The sequence below is a fragment of the Chaetura pelagica genome, unplaced genomic scaffold (genome assembly GCF_000747805.2).
Source record: "Chaetura pelagica isolate M959 unplaced genomic scaffold, ChaPel_1.0 scaffold638, whole genome shotgun sequence".
NCBI classification, from domain to species: domain Eukaryota; kingdom Metazoa; phylum Chordata; class Aves; order Apodiformes; family Apodidae; genus Chaetura; species Chaetura pelagica.
The window spans coordinates 60,115-82,300 of record NW_009954298.1 but is presented as its reverse complement, the minus strand read 5'-3'; the positions used below and the strand labels follow the sequence as shown (position 1 = coordinate 82,300).

The 22,186-nt window shown below is 38.0% G+C and overlaps 1 protein-coding gene across 1 annotated transcript in view; it reads left to right on the top strand.

Moving 5' to 3' along the window:
• The window catches only part of PITPNM3 (PITPNM family member 3), a 59,094-nt gene extending 44,188 nt beyond the window's left edge, over positions 1–14,906 (top strand). The window contains exons 10-19 of the mRNA XM_010003799.1: positions 1,349–1,519; positions 7,627–7,821; positions 8,528–8,676; positions 9,219–9,335; positions 10,005–10,121; positions 11,282–11,430; positions 12,314–12,463; positions 13,313–13,496; positions 13,896–14,024; positions 14,346–14,906. Of these exons, the coding sequence (XP_010002101.1) occupies positions 1,349–1,519; positions 7,627–7,821; positions 8,528–8,676; positions 9,219–9,335; positions 10,005–10,121; positions 11,282–11,430; positions 12,314–12,463; positions 13,313–13,496; positions 13,896–14,024; positions 14,346–14,654 (1,670 nt within the window). The 3' untranslated portion in view covers positions 14,655–14,906. The remainder of the gene's footprint in view (positions 1–1,348; positions 1,520–7,626; positions 7,822–8,527; positions 8,677–9,218; positions 9,336–10,004; positions 10,122–11,281; positions 11,431–12,313; positions 12,464–13,312; positions 13,497–13,895; positions 14,025–14,345) is intronic.
• The last annotated feature ends 7,280 nt before the right edge of the window (positions 14,907–22,186 follow it).

Below are 22,186 nucleotides of genomic sequence, written 5' to 3'. Positions count from 1 at the left end.
GCCCTTCTTGTAGACTGGTGTGACATTTGCTGTCCTCCAGTCCTCAGGCACCTCTCCTGTTGCCCATGACTTACCAAAGATGATGGAGAGTGGCCTAGCAATGACCTCCTCCAGCTCCCTCAGCACCCTTGGGTGCATTCCATCTGGACCCATCGATTTATGGATGTCCAGATTACTCAACTGATCCCTAACCCAATCCTCATCTACTATGTCAAACTCCTCCTCTATCTTGACTTCTTCTGGGGCTATATGAATCTGGGGCTCATGGGGAAATCCTGCAGGAATAAAGACAGAGGCAAAGAAGGCATTCAGCACCTCTGCCTTCTTTATATCCTCTGTCACCAGGGCTCCCACCTCATTCCTCAGTGGGCCAAAATGTTCATCGTTTGACAGAACTGGACCATATAAAGGTCTTATTGGAACTGTTGTCCCAAAGCATTTCTTGAGAGGCTGAGTGCCTCTTGAGAGGCACATCTTGGTGATGTGCACATAGATGTCCTAGACAGTTTGTCACAGAGCACATGCAGTAAAGTGGTTCCCTTGAATGTGATTTATGATAATACTCAGAGTATCTTGAGAAAGTTTTTAGTTTTATGGTCAGTAAAAGGTTAATTGTCTTACTAATCTGAGAAAAAAAAACAACAAACCTGGCCTGCTTGTGGTGTGGCCTGTAAAGAGCAAACATTTATATAGACCAGAAGAAAACAAAGTGTTGCTCTGACTTGCTTGTGGCAATGCTGCTGTTACAACTCAGTTTTTAAGTTTAGAACACCAATGTAGCCTGTATCTAGATTTGTTCCTGTATACCAATAATAGCAGCAAACACCAGAACATGAATGTTTATAGAGTCCTTCCAGCAATATGGAAAGCACTTGAGAACACTTGTAAGAATCTAGTGTTTTCTGATGTAGCTCATGATGACTTTCTGTGACTGCATCAGAGGAAGATGTATAGTATCAAGTTTGCTCGTTGTTTTGCTTGTATATAAATACCTTGACTATTGCCCTTGAAAACAAGAAAGAACCGAAGCAGTGTGGTTTTAATTGACAGGGTTTTTTTAATTGCATGTTGAGTGCTCTAGTGAGAGATGTCACTTAAGATAAACGCCACTAGATCTAATATTCCATGACAATTTCTAGTAAAACTCTAACATCTTTCTCCATTGTTTCAAGGTAAGCATGTGTTTGGCTTGTGCATGGGACCAATGCTGTACTGAACATGGTGTTTGACCAGACGAATGCTAATATGGAGTTTGCAGAAGACTGTGTTAACCATGGTTCTGTATAGACTCCTTGAAAGTTGTAAAGGGGCAATACTGAACTCTTTCTCTGTCTCATTCTCATCCAAGTATGCCAGATTCACCCAGCCTGCAGCCAAGTGTACAGTTTCTTTCATTCTGCTGACCCCTCGGCCTGCAGACTTGAACCACTGCTGGAGAAAAGATTCCATCTCCTGCCTCCATTCAGTGTCCCACGGTACCAGAGATACCCACTAGGGGATGGAAGATCTCACCAGTTAGGTACAGTGTCTGTTTTTATTGCCCTTCTTACCTGTTGTTCTCTTAAACATTTTCTCCTTACACAGCTAAAGAGGATTTGGAATACCAATGTGCTAACATGCCAAAAACAAGTCATCCAGGACAGAATGGCACAGTCATATTTAGCAAGCGTAGAATCAAAGATGATTACCAAGAAAAAGTTAATCTTCATATACGAGCTTTGTGATATTGGTTGCATTAAAGAGGGGCTGCAAGATTATACCACTGCTTTAGTTGAAGTGTCACTTGCAAACTTCTATGTCTTTGAGTATAATTTTCAACAATTTATTTTTACAATTAGTTTACCTCTAACTAGGTATTCAGATATTGTTTCTCTGGGTCACCTGTGGTTCATTTATTGCTAATATTGACTAGGAGAAATCAGAGCACTGAGCTAATTGTCATTTGATTGCTCTTTTCCTAGGTAGGCTACTGAACAGGAGTTATGTTGAGTAATACATTTTTGAATCGAGGAAAAAACAGAAACTTACTGATTTGTGGAAGATGTGGATGAGCAAGGTGCTAGTAAAATTAACTGTGCTGTTCTGACTTTATAGAAAATGAGATAAAATATAAGTGTAAAGTATCTTGACTTGTCATATGCAAAAGAGGAATTAATCAGTCTCTATCTGTACATTTACATGTTAGATTTATTCTTTTTCCTACAGATTCAGACATGAATTTAAGCCTCAGTAGGGTATTTCAAAAGGCTTTTCAGGATTCAGAGTTTAAGACTGGAGGCTGATACAGGGAAAAGGCAGTGATTTTTATTTGTTGGCTCTAAGAGAAACATAATTTGGAACATGTTCTGTGCACTAGCATACACACTCTTCTCACCCCTGTGCCTGAGTTTTCCTTCAATGGAAATATAGACCCTACTTTGCATTCTGATTTGATGTTATTGTAAAGCTTAACTGCACCCTTGGAAATCCTGCTGGTTAGTTAGGCACAAATTCTGTCACTGAGACATACCTAAGGCTATCTTGAAAAGTTGAGACCCCTTTACATAACTGTCATAGGAAGAATAGTTTCCTTAGGCTGTTTTTTAAATTGAAAACCTTGCCTTGGTACATTTTACCAGCTTTGTTGTGTTAAAGTAAACCCTTCAGATACAGTGGCTCTTGAAGCAGAGGCTTTAAATGTTATTTGGGTGCAATTGGTGTTCTTTTTGAGTTCATCTAAGGCACTGTGCCAGAAGAGTTCCCTGCAGAGCTTGTAAATCTGGAAACCCTGCCTGTTTTCTGTATTATAAAAATTCCTGAGTGCTAACAGTCAGCATATGTTCCATGGTGTGGTTTTGTATTTAAACCTCTGTGCAGAGTAGAACCATCTCTGTGCTTTACACATAAGCTTGGCTGTATTTCAGTGAATGCAAATCTTCTCATTTAAATGCAAGTGTTTTGTGATCCTTTTGAAGTTTAAGGTTCTTCATTCACGAAGGACTGATTCTAGTGACTGTGTAAATTTTTTTTCCTTTTTCTGATGCCTGGGCTCATGAAAGCATTTCTTAAAATGAGAGCTTTTGTGATGTCAACTGAAATGGTAGTTTACTAATCACTTATGATGACACCTAGTCATACCAAACTCTAATTATTATGCACTGCTGAAGACAGCCTTTTGTGTTAATCTTTCATGTCATTAAACAATCTCATTCCCTTTCCTTTTCTCATAAAAAATGATGATTAAAGTAAGAATTATTCTGTTGTCGTCCTGTCATTCCTGATGGGTGCCTCTGTGGAAAATCTGATCTGGAAGCTGCATGAAAAAAATTTACTGACAGAAGACACTTTGACCATCTGATACGTAGAACAGTTCAGTGATACACAGGGTGGAGAATATGATGAAAACTGGGGGGTGGTCGGATTTCTGTAGCTGTTTTTCAGTTCTTGCTAATCAAATTAGGCACTTGGAGCCAACTGCTCTGTGCATGGCATTTGCTTTGAAGCTTTTATTTTTTCAAATTTAGTTTTTACATTGATTTTCAGTAAACATCTGAGACAAATGGGAGAATTAAAAATCAGGGCACATGGTTATCTAGACAATTGCCTTTTGCATTCAGCAGGCATCAATACTTAGCACAAAGTCTGTCCCAGGGCCATTGAGTTTGTAGTAATGTGGTATTTGTGTATGTGATGGATTGATCTACTAGGAGCTTAATGATGATGAAAGCTGACTCTTACCAGGTTTGATTTTGACAGTAGCACAAAATTATTCTTCATTCTGTCAATTACTTGGTCAGTTGCAACAGCATCTTCTGTTGATACAATTCCTAATGTGGATGTGATGACATTATTTGGCTATTGATAAAATAGCTTAATGAAATAAAATTATTTAAGGCATTATTTAAATTAGTTTTTCTGAATGCATGGGAGAGTCAATACATTATACGTAAAGAGAAATTAGCAAATAATAAATTTTAATATCTGAGACAGCTTTGACCTGTGCAGTGGATAGATAAAATGGAAATAATCATGTTAGGTATTCCACTTTTTCAGAAGTCACCTCTTAAGGGGACATTTATCTAGTGTTGCAGTGATACACAGATGAGTGAAATCAAGAGAAACTGCATTGAAAGCACTGCCAGACATACAAAGCAGGTGGAGAAAACATTTATCTTTGTAACTCTTTCTTCTGTGGCGATTGCTGACAGAACACATAGTAATAGATAATGGTTCAGACAAAAATGTCATTTATAAACTGGTGAGATTTTTTATTTATTTATTATAAGGGCGATGTCAGAGTTCAGATTACGTTGCAGCCCAGAGAAAGCCATGCTGTCGTGACCTTTCATTAAACAGCAGCTTTCTCAGCCGTGCCTAGTTGATATTTCATAACCAGAGTGCTTTTGTAGCTATTGTAAGTGAGCCTTAGCTTTGTGACAGGTCTCTGATCTGCCAGCAGTCATGTCTTTTGACACTTAGTAACATGTGGGATTTAATTCCTTTTGTTGCTTTGCTGCTTCTGATATGATACATAATATCTTCTTCAGGGTTAAAAATATGCTTGTTATGTGTTAATTCATAACACCTGGTTTCAATCTGTTCTACTTTTTAGACATTTGCCGTATCAGAACATAGATAATAATAATCCTCTTTACTGTTGGAGCTTCTACATCACATTTGACTTTGCAGCACAACTTAAATATTGCAAAAGTTTTCTCTCACTAAATTTTATTATAAGAAATATGCAGAACTGTTAGTCCAGGCTATGGCTGATTCAGCTGGTCTACTTCATTATGAATAGTTAGAAATTAGAGTCTGAAGGTGCAGTACTTCTCCAATTGTATAGGGATAAAATAAAGGATTGTTAATTTTGTCTGGAGGCAGTTACTGTGTGGCCTTGAGAAAGTTGCTTTGCCTCTTTGTATTAGCTGTAACTATCGTAACTATCAAAGATTAGTCTCTGTAAAATTATCTGCCTTTATTTTATATCTTACCAAGCATGCTAGTAAATTTAGATTAGTAGGATAAATTATAAGAACCTTTAGTGACTCTTAGAGCCTTTGGTATTTTCTCTGATTCTGTTGTGGACCTGGTGCTTAGGGACATGGTTTAGTGGTGAGCTTGTGGTGTTAGGTCTAGGGTTGCACTAGATGATCTTGGAGGTCTCTTCCAACCAAAGACATTCTGTGATTTTTGTGAAAGTATTTGTTCCATTTATTTAAATGGAAAAATTATGCGAGTAGACTGTCCTAGTCAGAAGTTGAGCACAGGGCTTTTAGAAAAAAAAATTAGTTTTATGTGTATTTTATTAATTTCTAGCCAGTGCTCTTTCACAATTCAGCAAAGACCTGACCTACAGAGATGCAGGCAGGCTGCCCTACATGTTTAAACCAAAGATAATTTAGGAAACAGGAGAGAAAAAAACTGCCAAAATTGCCTTCCGTTTTGTTTATTTGATCTCTCCATAAGGAGAAAGGTTACTGAGCTTAGAATAACAGTATTACAAAATAAACAATGGGTTTCAGGGCACCAGACCCCTTACCAAGCTAAACTTAAGCAAGTCAATAATATGGAAAATGGTAAAAGATATGTTGGCTGACAACATGTTTTTTACTCTATGCAAGGTTACTATTTTTAACTTCTCTCTCTACCTCCATTTTAGTGGGAATGAAAATCCAAAACTCTTGCAAAATTCTAATGGTGGAGGATTAGGTTAGGGTCAATTTATGACTGTTTCAGCAGAGCAACAAAAAGTCCAGGAGCAGAAATTTGTTTGTAAGCACTGCTTTTTTAATTATTTATCAGAACACTGCCAGTCATGGAGATATAGCTCTTGTTAATAGGATTCATTGCACCTTCCTGTTGGTTGATGTTTGGATCAGGGTTCTGGTTCAGATAGGGGAGGTTGGCAGCTTCCCTGTTCTTTACTGCTTATGTCCGTAGATTCTACTACTCTCTGCAGTAGGACACATCATTTGGGATTTGTTGTCAGAAGTACTGGGTGCCTAGCTGTTCAGTATGCGAAATGACACAGAATCAGATCTTCTTATTGCTTCTTTGACCAAAAAAAACCTGCTTGATACTTTCTCATCTTATGAGGTAAGTATTAGGAGAAGCGTTGTGTTTTCTCCTCAGTTTTCTGCATTGTAGTGTAGATTTTGCCTGAGACAAAGGGAGTAATAAAAGTAGCCTTCCATTCTTTACAACTTCACCAAGCTTTCCTGTAGCCACAAATACCCTACTGCAAGGCATCAAGAAGGTTCCTTTGAAAGAACAGAACATTGCAGTTCCTCAAAGCACATGTTCCCATGGAAACTACTATTGGAACACATTCTGTCCAAAATACATATCCATCACAAACTGTTAGAATTAATTTTTTAATCTGATTTGCAGGGCAGCTTCTTGTGTTGTCTCATGCAGTTGAGATCTTCAGGCTTATGCCAAAGCAAGTGAGGATCTTTCTAGCCATGTCTGCTTTTGGAAGGGAGGAAATCGTAGGGAGCTATGCTGCTATTCCTTTTCATTTAATGGTGACAGGTTTTACCAGTTCTGATAATCTGTAGACACTTAGACTTCCAGTGTATTTTTTTAAGTTATGGTGACCTTGAAAACAGAAGCTTGTGTTCTCCTGTGTGCACCGTTAATGGAGGTATTTGTCGCATTGAGAGCTGCTAAGACCTGAAAAGTTGAAGAGAAATTTATTCCAGGCGTCCATTGCATAAAAATCATATGACACAGTCCCCAACTCAAGACCATGTGAAAGATGAGCATAGCACGTTTATTTTATTTGAATGGGACTGAAATACTCTCAGAAACAAAGCAATACTTCATCAGGATTGTCTGCTTTCTTTATTGTTGTGTGCATTAAATTGGGTTTCTTTTTCTTTTGTTCACTGTATTAATCCTTCTGAGAGGATTGTTCTCTGAAAAATAGCGCTGAGGAATCCACTGCTTTTGATATGCACTTTGCTGTACATCCTCTCTTTCAGTTGAGGTCTGCCTTACTATGTGCAGGAGGGATATGTAGGCTGCCTCAAGCAAAATTATCAGTAATGTTTTTATTAAAGTGCATGTCTGTTCTTACATGTTCCAGAACCCCTCTGGAGGAAGTCTGTGTTTTGTTTCCTAAAGTAGAGATGTTACCTGTGACCCATAACTTTGTCAGTGGCATGAATGAACAAGAGTTCCGTTCCATTTGGGGACACGCAGACCAGCAGACAGCCTTGCTGAAGGTTCTCTTTTTCAAGTGATTTTGCTTTTGTCAAGAAGAGGACAGAAGTATCACAGACTCCCAGGGCTGTGTAGCTCTTCTCTGAGAATTTACGTGAAAATGTGTAGGATTGAGAGTGAAGGAAAATAACCTCCCTATATCATTAACTAGGTTGAAAGATCTTGCAAAAGCACTCAGCTACCATTGCATTTTGATGGCAGTAGTGTGTGCTTTCTCCATGTAGTCATGCTGTCTCGTGCTGCTCTTCTTATTGTGAAGGAATTTCATCCATGGTCATTAAATCTGATAATTTTAAAGAAACTGCTCATTAGCTCTGTATTTAAAATAAATAAGGACACACACACATACTAGTTTGAAAGCCACATTGTTCATCCCATGAGTATTTTTTATAATATTTTTATTTCTGTAACCTGCAGGTGATGCTATCCACAACCACAGTGCTCTGTTCCTTGAGGATTGCTCTTTAAACGTACCTTTCTCTCAGGAGAGTCCTGGATCTCCAAACGCATTTGATCAACCACAAGGAAAAACAAGAAAGTTAAGCTTGGCCAGCACAAACAGTGAAAACTCAGGGTCAACAGAAAGTTTGCCATCTGCATACTTCACCAACAGTGAGTGAAGCCTGGTGCCCTGTGTGCTCTCTGATAAGGCAGCTACCCTTCCCCTCCATATTCTTTCTGTGGAAAAATATACTATGAAAAAGAAAATTGCCTACTTGGAAATTTGGGAAGAATAAGAACAGCCTAAGATGCTGCAATTTTAAATAACACAATTTAGCTTCCTCTTCTGATTGTAATTAAGTAGATAAAGTAATAGACATGAAGTCACAGTTTTATATCAAGTTTCCCCATTAAGGGTTCTGTACTAACAGGGGTTTGATAGCATGCTTCAGGCATGAATTAATAAATATAGACAGATAAGATTTGTTACTCATAATTAAAAGTACTATAGATCCTTACATTGTCCTGTTATGAACTATAGTCGTACATCAATATTCCATTGACTATTTGGGAAGCATTTAAAGTTCTTACTCTATAACATGATCATAAAAGTACTAGCCCTTCATTGTACATTTTCCATGGACCAGGAAGCAATGGGAATCGTGCTGAGGTGGTTTCTGCTCCAAAACTTGGACCAAAATAAAACTTTTTAGATTTCAGACATTTAAGTGATGGTACCTTTATCAGGCTCTAAATGTCAAGATTAAAAAAGCAGAAGACCTCATTCAATTATTTAGCTTAAGATAAAGACAGCAAGAGATTTATTAAGAAGATATCATAAATAAATTTGATGCTGTTTTGTTTGGGTCTTTTGTAGTTACGGCAAAGTGGTGGGGAACAAAACGAATAGATTATGCCTTGTATTGTCCAGATGTGCTGACAGCTTTTCCAACTGTGGCCCTGCCACATCTCTTCCATGCCAGCTACTGGGAATCAACAGATGTTGTGGCCTTCATTTTAAGACAGGTCATTTATCTTTTTTTTTCTCCTTGCAACAAATAAGCTTGTGATTGTGAATTGCATCTTCCAAGGGTGATTGGTCTTTTAATCTTTTCTTTCAGTCAGATGACTAACTGTGGTTGTATCACATACAACTGCACGTAGGAATGACAGATGTGGATTTACTGGAGAAGTGGGCAGTGAGCCCACCATTAGCACTGCTGGCTGGCGTTCTTACTGCTGACTGTGGAACTGGGAGCAATGCACTGTCATGCATACTTTACTCACCCCTCCCATGCTCCAGATCAGTATAACCCTGTGTTATGTATTAATTTCCTCCTGTTTTTGAAGGAATAGCTGTTCAATAATTACTTGAGATCAGGTGTTGGCCAACAGACATAAAACAGTTTGTCCATACAATTAATGTGAACACAGCTCTTTCTACTTTAGTTGTGCTTTTGGCTCTGCAGTGCTGTTCGGCTGAGGCAGCAGTGCACTTCTCCTTTCTTTGCCAAGTACCAGGACTCCCAGGACATATACTGTTTATTAAAATATTAATATAATTTCAGGTGATGAGGTATGAAAATGTAGATTTCAAGGAAAGGGACAACCTGGATCCAGGAACATTAAGTCCATCCAATCCACGAGAAAAATGGCTACGCAAAAGGACACATGTCAAATTGAGAGTAAGTAAAGATCTGAATATTTATGGCAGCTATAGAACTTGGGTTTGGCAGCAATTTAAATGGAGTATGGTCTCACAAAGTATGTGTTTATGTAACTGAATATTACTAAAGAGCTTGAAAACTGCTGGCGTAATCCAAAGGGAAACAAATTAACTGTTAGGGAATAGGAACAATTTATTCTTGGTTTATCACTACGTGTTGAGAGAAAGCATAGTTTGTTCTTTAAATAAAAGACGGGCCTTAACTTTCAGTTAAGCAAAGAGGTTGTTTTTCTGTTTTCTTCAGTGCTAGATGAATCCATAACTCAAGAAAAAATCTTTTTGTCATTGCTCAGATGCCACTTCAGTTACAAATGTCAATCAAGGTGCCTGTGTCTTGCTCATAATTGTGTGCATCTGTGGCAAAGTTTGAAGGAGAAGGTAACTGGCATTCCCTTAAATGTTCTCTCTTATTTGGTCATCTTGAGCACTTTCACTATAGTCTATTCAGGAACCCAGCATTCCTGGAGACCTCACTCAAGCTGAAATAGGAAGGCAGTTTCACGAGGTGCTCTAAGCTACATGAAGTACCTCAGACACACTTATCCAGGGCTGTGTTTCTGTCACAATTCATAGTAAAGTAAGAGACAGTAGCAAATACTGCCCTTCCTACCTTCTGCTCTTATTTCAGAATGTCACTGCTAATCACCGAGCTAATGACGTCATTGCAGCAGAAGATGGTCCTCAGGTACTGGTTGGGCGCTTTATGTATGGACCTCTGGACATGGTAGCTTTAACAGGTGAAAAGGTAAAGTTTGGTTATAAATTTTCTTATTTTTCTGAATCTGCATTTACTAGAAACAGTTGTTGAATGTAACACACACTGATAGTACCAGAGAAAGCCCTTACAGTGAGAGGGAGTATGTCACTAGCCCCCACCACTTCAGCAAAAGTGTGCCGTAAGTGGGCTTTCCTTATAGCTGACCTTTTTCTCAGCTTTCCTCATTCTTACATGGTGCTGGCCATCTCCTCTGGTTAATGATGAGTGTGCTGTGCAGTGATTCTGAACCTGCCATCCAGTTGTACCACCCTCTGGACACTTTTTTAGCAAGGAGGAAAAAAGGTTTTATGTTGCTTGGCAGATCGCTAAAAGAAAAATGTGTATCTTCCTATCCAGGTAAGAAAACTAAATAAAGGAATAGGGATTCTAGAGGCTAGATGGCTGCTGTTGCTCTTATATATAAAACAATAAAGATTAGTTTTAGAATTTTAGTAGTAATATGACATGATTGGAACTGTCACTGCTAAAGCTGCCTGCAGTAGCCAGGCAACAAAAATACAGCTAACAAAGCCAAGTATTGAGTACAGAAGGAGAACTTGGCAGATACCTCTCTTGGATTTACTTATATACTTATTGCTAAAACGTGACAGTTCAATATTTAATACACTTTACATTCATTTTTATTAAATATTTCAGTTGAAGAAAATCATATTGATCAAACAGACCTTTTGGAAAAAAATATTGATAATTTGAAGTCTTTAGGTTTTGCATTTGTAGGCAAGGTTAAAATTTGAGAAAGATTTCATTTTGCTAATAGCCAGATGAAATTTTTGCTTTTTTAGGTTTTGTCTGCAAAAATGTAATATTCACATGCAAACTTAAATTATTTTTTCTAGTTTAGGATTCCTGCCAGATTTCTGAGCTCTGTGTCTTCATTTTACACCTGCATTGCTGAGTGCTTTAAGTAATCAAGTCAGTAAAATCTTGTGTGTTAGAAAGCATTTTCTAATTGAGAGCACCCTCTGTGAAGTTTTTACTGGGTTTTGAAGTTCCTTCAATCTTCTGTTAAGCATTTAGTTCCAGGTATAGTTAGATAGATAAGCATGATCTGTGCTTGGTAGGCCTTGTTAATAGGGAGTGTGTTGCCCACTGACAACCCCCAGATGACCCTTCTGTTGTTTTTGCAGGTTGATATCTTCATAATGACTGAGCCATCTTCGGGTAGGTGGGTGTACTTTGACACAGAGATATCCAACAGTAGTGGCCGGATATCCTACAGCATACCCAAACAGAAGAGACTGAGAGTTGGTGTGTATCCGATCAAAATGGTGGTCAGGTAATGGCTCCAAGCTGGGACTACAGCTGTGATCAGGAACACTGAAGTGTATAAGATTGAAGGGGGTGCAGAGGGACATTTTGGACTGTTAGTTATCTTTTCTTGGCCTTGCCACTGTCTTGTCAGCTTAGCTTTGGAGCAAAGAGCATCTGTTTACTGGCCAGTTTGGACGTGCCCAAACTAGCACTAATGTCCAGACCTCTTGGGGAGAATACATCATAAGGAGATGATTGCATTTTACATGTCTTTCAAAGCCATCTATGATTGTATTTCTCTTTTGGTTTAGGTTTTGTTTGGGATTAGGCTTTTGTTTTGTTTTGTGGTTTTTTTTACACTTTTCTGGATTGGCATTCTCATGGGTAATGCTGATATTACCAGCTTTATATCTAATGGAGAAAAGCTGATGTGTGTAAGTGCATACCAATAAAACATGCATATAAATCCTTCCCTTGTAACTTCTAATAATTTGCCAGTGCTGTGGGCTTCTGGCAAAAAATGTAGCTAATTTCTGTGTGCTAAGTGTGAATATGTTCATGTCTTATGTGTGTACATATATAAGACCTATATATGCTTGTATATATGTTTGAGTAGTAGTTTGAGTACTTTAGGCTGTCTTGGTTTTCTTTTCCCTCTCATTCTTTTAGGTATTTATACATGTGTGATTTCTATTGAAGTCAGCTTCCAAATTTCTCCTTGGAAAGCTATCTCCTAAAAGTCTAAGTTTTAGTTGCCCCACATAGAACTGAAATCTGAAGCCCTATTTGACAGCAATTTTTTGAACTGTTGATCCAGAAAGTTCTAATTTCAGGTCCTAACTGCAATGTGCAGTAAATACATTCTGACATTTTTCTTTTTACATGTATTTATTGTTTTGGCTCTTCAGAGGAGATCAGAGCAGTGCCACCAGTTACCTGACTGTTCTTCCCCGAGGAATGGAATGTGTTGTGTTCAGCATTGACGGTTCATTTGCAGCAAGTGTTTCAATTATGGGAAGTGACCCCAAAGTCCGAGCTGGGGCCGTTGATGTTGTCAGGTAAGTGAGTTTTGCACACCTCACTTTTTAAATCTGACTTTCCTGTTTCAACACAATAGGAAGGAAGAGGGCAGAATAGATTTATTTTTTTTTTTAACTAAACAAACAACAATTCTTTAAAGGCCAGGATTCTTTGCATATAGATTTCTGTATTTGCTTGGACATCAAGTCTGTCTGTTTATCAGAGGAATCTTAGGATGCTATGGTTTACTTTGAAATTTGTAGTTTAAGTTGCCTAGAGGCTAAAAGTTGCTTCTTGGAAATGTGGCAGTGAATTAATGATGATTCCCTGTGTTGTCATTAGCAATGTGTATTTTGTGTTTTGCTAGCTTTCAATGAGGATATAATTCCACTTCAGAAATATAAAGTGCCATGAATGCAAGAGCATTTTTTGGAGGAAAATCAAAAGGCATTTAATCCATTCTTGGAAGTTTGTTAATGTCACACTGGGCAGGGAAATACAACTCTCATTTTGGAACTTACATGGGAGTGGAGGGATGTCAGTTTTCAAGAGTCTGCACTGCTTACAGCTGAAATGGCAGGAAATGTCACTAAAGGTTTCAAAGATAGTGGGACTTGATGTGTAGCAAGGTCTATTCTAAACACATTTAAAAATAGCTCTCACATATAGTTTACAAGAATCTGTCTTGCTTCCCTCCATCTCTCTCAATATGTAGACACTATTACTTAATTTCTCAATAGGAGCAGAGATTTAGGCATGCTGCTTTCCACTTATTGGGGAATACATCCAACTTTGAAGTGGGTCTGTGTTGAGTAAAGAAGTGATGATCTGACCTGTGAGTATTGTTTCTTTCTGCATCTACATAATCTACCTGCTGTTTCTAACAGGCATTGGCAGGACCTGGGCTATCTGATTATCTATATTACTGGTCGTCCAGATATGCAAAAACAGCGTGTAGTTTCATGGTTGTCTCAACATAACTTTCCACAAGGGATGATCTTTTTCTCAGATGGACTTGTTCATGACCCACTGCGACAAAAGACCATTTTTCTCCGGAATCTTATGCAAGAGGTACTAGAAACCTGTTTGTAGCCTTAAAACCATTTTCTAGACAGTGTCATTCAGTGAAGTTAGGGATCTCCCTTCCTTTTGAAAAGTAAATTTCACTGGCTATTTCAAAGTCTTTTTGCCATTCCTAATTTCCTTTTATTACATTTTAAACTGCACAGCAGGCTGATAAAACATCCAAAGGGACCTCCTGGCATGACAAATAAAAAGATGAACTGCTAGTTCTTCCCTTTGTGGGTATCTGTAGTCCTTGCTGGCATGCAGGCAGGCAGATTTAACCTGTGATTTACAGAACGAGGTTGTTTACAATGAACTCATCTGCTGCTTCATTGCAAAACAAGTGCTGTCCTAGTAATGCATAGAATTTAACAGTGTTCACTTTGGAAGTAATATTTGTTTCAGTGCCACATCAAAATCTGTGCTGCATACGGTTCAATGAAGGATATTTCTGTGTACAATGTCTTGGCTCTGTCACCATCCCAGATCTACATAGTTGGGAGATCAACAAAGAAATACCAGGCACAGTGTCAAGTAAGTAGGTCTTGCTACTCGATCAGGAAGTCCTATGGGGGAACAAGGAAATGCATGCATGTGCAAACACACACATAGAAATTATAAAGAGCAGAGACAATGTTTCTGAGACAGAAGGGCAGTTTTGTTTCAGATGAGGCATTTTCTGATGGGGTGAATAGAGAATGGAATGGAACAGGTCACTTAAAGTGACGGAAGAAGAGTGTTACTACTCTGTAGGTATCTAACTGGGATGCCAAAGGTAGGAACTTAATTTCTAATGGAGCTCCTAGGTCAAGGCAGCAGTAATTAGTCATTCCCTTTCTTTTCTTCGTATTTCAGTTCCTCAGTGAAGGTTATGCAGCTCACTTGGCCTCGCTGGAGTTCAGTCTCCATTCACGACCCAAGAAGAACAACTCTCGGATGATCTTGAGAAAAGGCAGCTTTGGCCTCCACTCCCAACCTGAGTTTTTGCGCAAAAGAAATCATCTCCGCAGGACTATGTCTGTGCAGCAGCCTGACCCACCTTCTTCTAACCCCAAGCCAGAGCGTGCCCAGAGCCAACCTGAATCAGACAAAGACCATGACAGGCATTTGCCCTCCGTTGCTTGGGTTCGAGGTGGAGTTCACAAATTTGAATCTGTCCCCTAGGGAAGCTTGGGAATGTAGATCTTGGGTGCACCCCATAAAAATTGTAGGCATGCCTCAAAGACAATACTTAGGCAGCTTCAAACTAAAGAGATACAGAGGGGAACCTGTACCTTGAAGTCTTCCCTGCTCTGGAATCTGCCTTCTTAAACCAACTGGGGAACTATATGTCTTTTCCTCTTGACACGTTTATTGGGAAATTTTAAAACAATCTAAAACTATTGCAAGTGCTTATAACATCAAAGCAACAGGAAATATCTCTGCTTATTTTTTGCAGCAGATGTAATGAAATGTGCAATAAGAGAAAAAACAGGCCGATTTTACTTAAAAGGATTGTGGTATCATCTAACTAGCTGCACCTGAAGCAGTAGGTCCCAAAGGTTACAAACGTTTACACTTTGAACATTAAATAGTTGTATCTGTTTCCACTTCCCTTTCAATAAAGTGATACATTTGCAAGGGAAGCAGAGGTGGGAACTACAGTAATGGAGGTAGGATTTGTACAGCAAGATGCTTTCTGGGTGCCTTAAACCCAAGATTTCCTTTCAGCTTACAGTGTTGGTCAGCAGACCTCAATCAACGTGGGCACTCACGTTTGTGTGAGGTGCTGGACATCAAGTAAATGGGAGAGAACTCCACTTCTGAACCGAATCATAAAATCTTTATTAGAAATAAATGTGTCTGCCACAGTTTGAAGCAGTTAGTGTTGCTGTATACAAAGTACTGTGCAAGTGTACAAAGATCACATTGTTTTGTGGAACTTGGTGACTGTACGAAGTGTGTGAACTACTCTGAGTAAGGAGATAGCTCTAACCATCTCAGTTTAAGAGACAGATCCTAAGTTGGTAAGCTAAAAGGAGCTCTTTTACTAAGGGATCTGCAAACTTCAGAGCAATCACTTTTTTCATTATTCTAACGAAAAAAGTAATGGAATTCCTATGGGTAAATTGTTTCCTTTCTCATGCTTTGTAGCAACTGCTGCGTTAAGACAATCTATAGCATTCAGAATTGAAGCATTTGAGCTTCAAAATGTGGACATGCCAAATTATAGGTTCCAAGTAGATGTTTTCCTACTGATTTAAATTTCTCTCAGATCTCTCAATGAGCTTACTAGAAGTCAAATTTTCCCTAAGTGGTAGTATTTCTTAAGTGTTGTAGTCATTTGAGTATAGTTGTAGTTATTTGAGTATAGTAGCAGTTTGCAGGTTCTTCATGAAGATAGTTCCACGGCACTAAGTTCACCAAGAGAACTTCGATGACTGAACTGAAGTATGTTTTGAAGCCCACAATTAAGCTACAAGTGCACATAAAGCCCCTTTTCTTTAAAAGTTAAAACCAGACTACTGACACTCAGAAAGCTTGAATAAATTCTTATGCAGATGTGTTTAGTTTTAATTTCAGGGAGTTGGAGTGGAGAGAGTGTTGTGCCCTTCCCTTCTTTCCCCTCCTTGCTTTCAGGTGTTCCATGTCTGTAGCTAGACCAAAAACAGTCTTTCAACAACTCTATTGGTTAATGATTTCGAAAGTTGACATGGAAAGTGAACAAGAAATACAACTGAAAACTATTAAGACAATGCAGAAGTAAGCCTATGTCTATATTCCCTACTCACCTAAAAGTTTCAGTGCGCTTTTTAAAGGGATTAGTAATGTGGCTTTTGCCTTAAAAGGCAGAAAAGTCTCTTACAAATGGAGGTCTTTATTTTTTTAGACATTAGTTGGCAAGATTTTCAGTTATCTATTTCAAACTTCCTGAAAAATCTCTGGCACTTTTTTTTTTTTTAATAATGCTTCCTTTAAGGGAAAGGGTAATAGTTGCTAAAGATTTAAGAAAGGTATTAAAAGTTTGATAACTCACACAAACAGTAGAGCAGGTAACTACATTGCAGGTGCCTGGGCTTTTATGCTCTGTTGCCAAGTCAGCCAGCTACAAAAGCTAGGTTAAAGATAGCCACAAACTACATTGAGGCCGTCTTCAGGTTTACAAATGCTTTCCCAGCAGTATCCCACCTAGTTCTTTAATCCACAAACTGGAAGGAGTTATTCTGTGTTCTCTTTGGTCCCACTGTGTGTCTCAGTTCTAATCATATTGTCCATTTCTTCTCCTGTCCTCAGCAGCTAGGAGGAGATTGCACAGGTACACTGGTCTCCATCTCCCCCCAGTCAGTTCACTGTTAGCATGCTCCTGTTCATTAGTTTAAAATAGGCATGGGAATCCAAGGCTTGTGAGAGAAGAACTCACTAGGCAAATTTTAAATGTGCTGAGGGGCCTAAAAGCAGCGTTGATTGATTGCAAAGTTATTTTTAAGCACTAGGTGTTGTGTAGCATGTCTCCTGACAGTAAGCACTGTTCCTGCTGCAAAGTTCAGAGCTAATGTTGCTTTAACTGTCTACCTCTACCATCCAAGAGCCTCCAAAGTCAATGCTTTAAGTTGCTGTAGTAGAAAGGTCTGCTTCCTTTCAAAAGAAGGATCTGTGCATAATTCTAACTGTATTAAAGAAAGTAGCATCTGAGCACAGGGTTAGAGAAATCTCCTAGGTTGTTAAGGTCTGTCTTTTACTCTTGCAAACACAAAGTCATTTTGTTGGGTACCATGTCATGAAAACTCTGATTTTGTGTATTTCTGTTAATAACTGGGTCACCTTTACAGTAGTCACTGTGTTGGCTTTTCTTAAGAATATTATGAGCTAATAGCAGTAAAACAAATGCAAGTGTGTGTGTGTGCATGATTTAGAGTGGTAACAATTTCAAAGTTTCTACCCATGACATTGAAATCAACTGAAAATATCTTCCCTAACTTAATTTTCTACAATATAAGAGAGCTCATGTGGCCTTTGCGTAATTCCAATACTATCTATTGCTCAGGGATGGGATGGTTTATCTCCTGATCACATGCCTCCAGCTGAGAACTTTGGCAAATGATGATACAGGCATTAGCTTGGAGAGCAAAGCTTCATGTTAGTTGGGAGCCAACCTTCTGAAACATCAGATGCCAGATGCATTTGTTTTGGTAGCACTAGCCAGTTGCCAGTAAATGGTAAAACAACTTATGTTGGAGCTGAAAGTATGTTTTAGACATCTCACAAGTAGACTGGCAGTTCAACAAATATTCTGTAACAATGGCTGGGGAACTCAGGCATGTTGAACCACTAGTTGTTTGTTTGTTTTCCTCAGCTTTGCTTGAGGTGACCCCTGAGGTTTGTCTGATGAACCACTACTTTTATAACATCATTTTTCAGTCATGTTTTCTCTTAAACCATTTCCTTATGGTCAGAATTTTAGTTATACACTTTGTCCACCTGAAACTGCATGTAGTGGTTCATGGGAATTCAGTTTGCAACTGGATTTCAGTTTTACTTGTGCTCTCAGAAGGATTGTCAGTCCTCCTAAGCAGGCCACTTGTTGAGGATAAGCTTAATCCTACAGTTGTCTTCTCTGATTCCAGGTCCTCACTGCTGCAATCTCTGTGCCGTCAGCACTTAGACTTTATAGGCTATGGAAGTGTTAAAGCATACACAGAAGAGAAAGAGACAGAGAAATCAGATGGAAAAGTGGGTGCCCAAGGAACACAGGTAGACCTGTCAGGAGTTTCAGCACCTTTAGTGCCTCTAGTCTGTTACAGAAAAGCACATTCTTTTAACCTGCTGAATGGAAGAAGCATAAGTCAAACTATATAACACAACTGTTAAGGCAGCATACAAGTCAGTGCAAAGTAGCCCCATTCATTCATTCATTCATTCATTCATTCATTCATTCATTCATTCATTCATTCAGTAGCATTTACTTCTCTGCCCTGTTGATACAGATCCAGTTCTAAAGTATTGAAAAAAAAAAAAAGACACCTTAACTGAAGTTTTGGTTTTGTTTTCACAGCAAACCTATATCCAATATACTTTAAAAAAATACCAAACAAAAAACCCCAATGGCTGTTTATTCATTTTGTTGTCTAGTTAGGTGAGTTTGAAAAAGATAGAGTGCACAATGTTCCACAGACCTGAATAGTGTTGTTGAACCAAACTGGTTTGTTTTTAATAACTGATTTTAAATTTTAAAGTGTTTGCATACACTAGTGCTCTTGGATCTTATTCTTGCTTGACAAAAGTACTCCTGTTTAGTTTTGTGGCATGGTTTATATCTATTCAGCATAAAATTTTGTTGGTTGTAAAAATCAGTGGCATTGATAATTCTTGTTCTTTTGGGTTCATGAAAGCTGCTATTTTGATGTGTTTACATGAAAATAGTCCTAATTCTTACAGGTTACTTCACCTGTTCCTCTAGTACCAAGGGAAATCACTTCTAAACAGTTAAAATTTTCATTGCTTCTGTAAAAGTGGAACTAGCAGTAAACTACAGAAGAAAACTACACACAATCTGCTATTAAAATAAGCAGAACAAAACCACTTCATCTGAGAAATCTAGCATTCTGCAAAATGGCTGGTGTTTGCCATTATTAGTGAACAAGTTGTCCTATTTATACATTGCAGGCTTTAGGCCAGGGCACTAGTAATGTGTGTATGTAAGCAAATGCCCAGTACTGAGATTTTAGTGTCATTGTATACTTCACAGACTAAATTAGGGAAAAAAGATTTTTCTTTTTTTTTTCCTTCTTTCTGTCGTGAGCTGATGCCATCAGAGGGTACTGGCTGTTTCATGTCTAAAATTTGCTAAAAAGCTGTTTATAAGTGTGTTTAATAATACCTGAAACTGGTAGGTATTTTCAGTTTTTAAAATTGATATGTGCAACAATTGGTACTGAACAAATAGGGTTTTCCCCAGGTTTTTTTTCCCCCTATTGCATCTAAGCCACAGAAAGGTGAGTACATCATAAATGTACTAGATTATTTGAGTATGGGCACCTTTGAAATAAGCTCATTGGCTTAATAATGTAGAGAAGAAATTGTACACTGCGATTTCATAGAGCTTGAAAATGTGCAATCTGAACTCAAGATTTCTGCATTGAATTGTTCATTTCAGGCATGCAGGGGAGAAAGTGGTACTTCCTGTCCTCATCTGGAGCCTGGCACAGGATAGAATTCTCATAAACAAAACTTTCCAACTCACTCCTCAGCTTCTCTAAGAGCAATGGTCTGTGTTCATAGATTCAGCAGAAATAGTGAGTTTAAGAAGGTAATTTGACTTCCATGGTATTTAATCACTGAAGTGTAAATATAGATTCCAAAAGACTAAATTCAGTCCCCCATAAAAATGGAGGTAATAACACATTTTTCTGGATGAAAAAAGCTCTTTTTTTTCAGAAGTAAGAAATGGCCTGGAGCAGCTATGGACTCTGGAATTGAAGTCAGGTGTTGGTATTTCCTCTTTCCAGTTGCAGCCCAAGGTAAGGGGATTACAGTTTACCCTCTATTTGTATTTCTCTCAATAAGCTACATTTGAAACTGGATAGATGTGTGGGGGACAGGGAAACATGAAACAAGTTTGGCAGTTCATTTTTAATTTGTAATAATATATATAACTTATAGGGGGAAGACGGGCAGGTTTACTGTGATGTGCTGGGAGATGGTATACCAGAGATTACAACTTATAAACCTATTTTACAGATTGCAAACTTTACAGATAAGTTTATTCTGGGAGGACTGGTGTAGGGCCCAGAATGGCAGTCCTCTCACAGAAACCCAAGCCTGCTGCATAATGTATTTTTCTATTTGTGGGGAGGGGACAGTCCACTTAAACTGAATTCATACAAAGAAACTTGAAATTGTACATGTTCTTTCACTCTATGGTTTTATTAAGTGTGCATACTTTTAAATATTGTTTGTCAGTGAGAAGGGTCTATCTAGTGACAAATGTTTATATTTCTTATGGCTGCCTTGTAAAGATTAAGAAATTAATTATTGTACATTTTTTAATATGAAACAAGGAGTAAGATTTCTACAACTGGTATAGATTTTGATGTGAGCTGGTTTTTAAAATCTTATAACAGATTAGTCACTTAAATAAAACCTTCCTTGCCTTTAAGCAAACAGTGTCACTGATTATTCTTACCAGTGATGTTGGAAATATTAGGTCATCATTGTACATGTCCTAGTAACCAGTGGAAATAGTATAAATAGAGGCTGTTAGAAAAGTCATAAGAAAATACTTCAGTAATGAGACACTATATTTGTGAAAACTTTATAGAATTAGATTCAGTACATGCAAATAATAACTTCAGGCTACTCTTCCATATAGAAAGTTGGTTAAAAAAACCCCACAAAACAAAATCAAAGCACTAAATCAGACAAAAATTATGTGAAGAAATAATACAGGCTAAAGCTCCCATTCATCTGGAAGCCTGGAAACCCAGCATTAAACCTTGACATCACGGCTGTTTTCAGTGTTTCCAGGTCTCATTAACTGTTTCAATATTTTAAAACAGTCTGACAAGAAAAAAGAAAAATCAGTATTAAATCAGAATTTAACATGATTTATTCCCATATTTATACTTACTACCATTAGCATTTTAGTAGTTTCAGTTTTACTAAATTACATGTGCATCTTAAAAATTGAAGGTTCATCTTAGAGTGAGTGTAATCCTAGAAGTATGTGCAAAGCTGCTACTACTCTGGAAAACAGCCCTGGTGTTGAATTCTAGAAGCTTGAGAAATCTTTAATTTTAAAGACTAAACTTAGCTAAACCGAATCACATACCAGCAAAGGCTTGTCAAATGAATGTTACTTTTTATAAAAAAATTAATAGCAAAATATAGGTATTAGATGCTTAGTATACTCCATAAAATACCTGCACTGTGGTATTGGCTAATAAAAGTAGTTGTAAGAGGTTACATTAATTATAGTAACCAGTTTCTGTGTATAACTAAAATACATACGTGCAGTAAAAAAGCAATGTTTAACTTTACTCAAAGATGCTGTTTAAAGCAGCAGCAAGAAATTACAAAGTTGCTCTCATTCGTCTGGAATTCAACTACTTATAGGATTTGTTAGGCAAATCTAATAGCAATCCTTGAGGCCATAAATTAAAGAGTCCTAGTGTGGCTTCACCCTTGTGATGTGAGTGACCTGTTGCCTTGGAATAGCAGTTGTGGTCAAAACTCAAACAAGCCACTACTGTTACATTAACTTCCAGTTAAACATGATGCTCAACTTTTGGTTTGTTTGTATGCAGAAAAGAAAGGATAGACTTTCAAAATAATGGGACCAGTATTTTTAGTATACAAAATACTCCTACTAAAATTCATGTCAGTTGTATACCAGTCTAAACGTTACTATGATCACCTTTTGTACATCTGTGGCCCTTGCTCTGGCCATTCCTACTGGTTAGTTCAACACAAGTTTGAAAGTACTTACTGCCTCATCAAAGTCACATCCAAGACTATCCCTTATCTCAGCAGGAGATAATAAACTCTAGTACAATTTTGATTCTTCTGTTCACTTGAAAAGAAGCGAAGTCCTGAGCTGCTTTGTTAAGAAAGATTATAAAATGTAATGGCTTGTTCAACGTATAGAGTGCACTCTTTCAGGTGCTACCCAGAGCTCTCCTTTACATATGCTCAGAAACTAACAATAGTTACAACTGTCT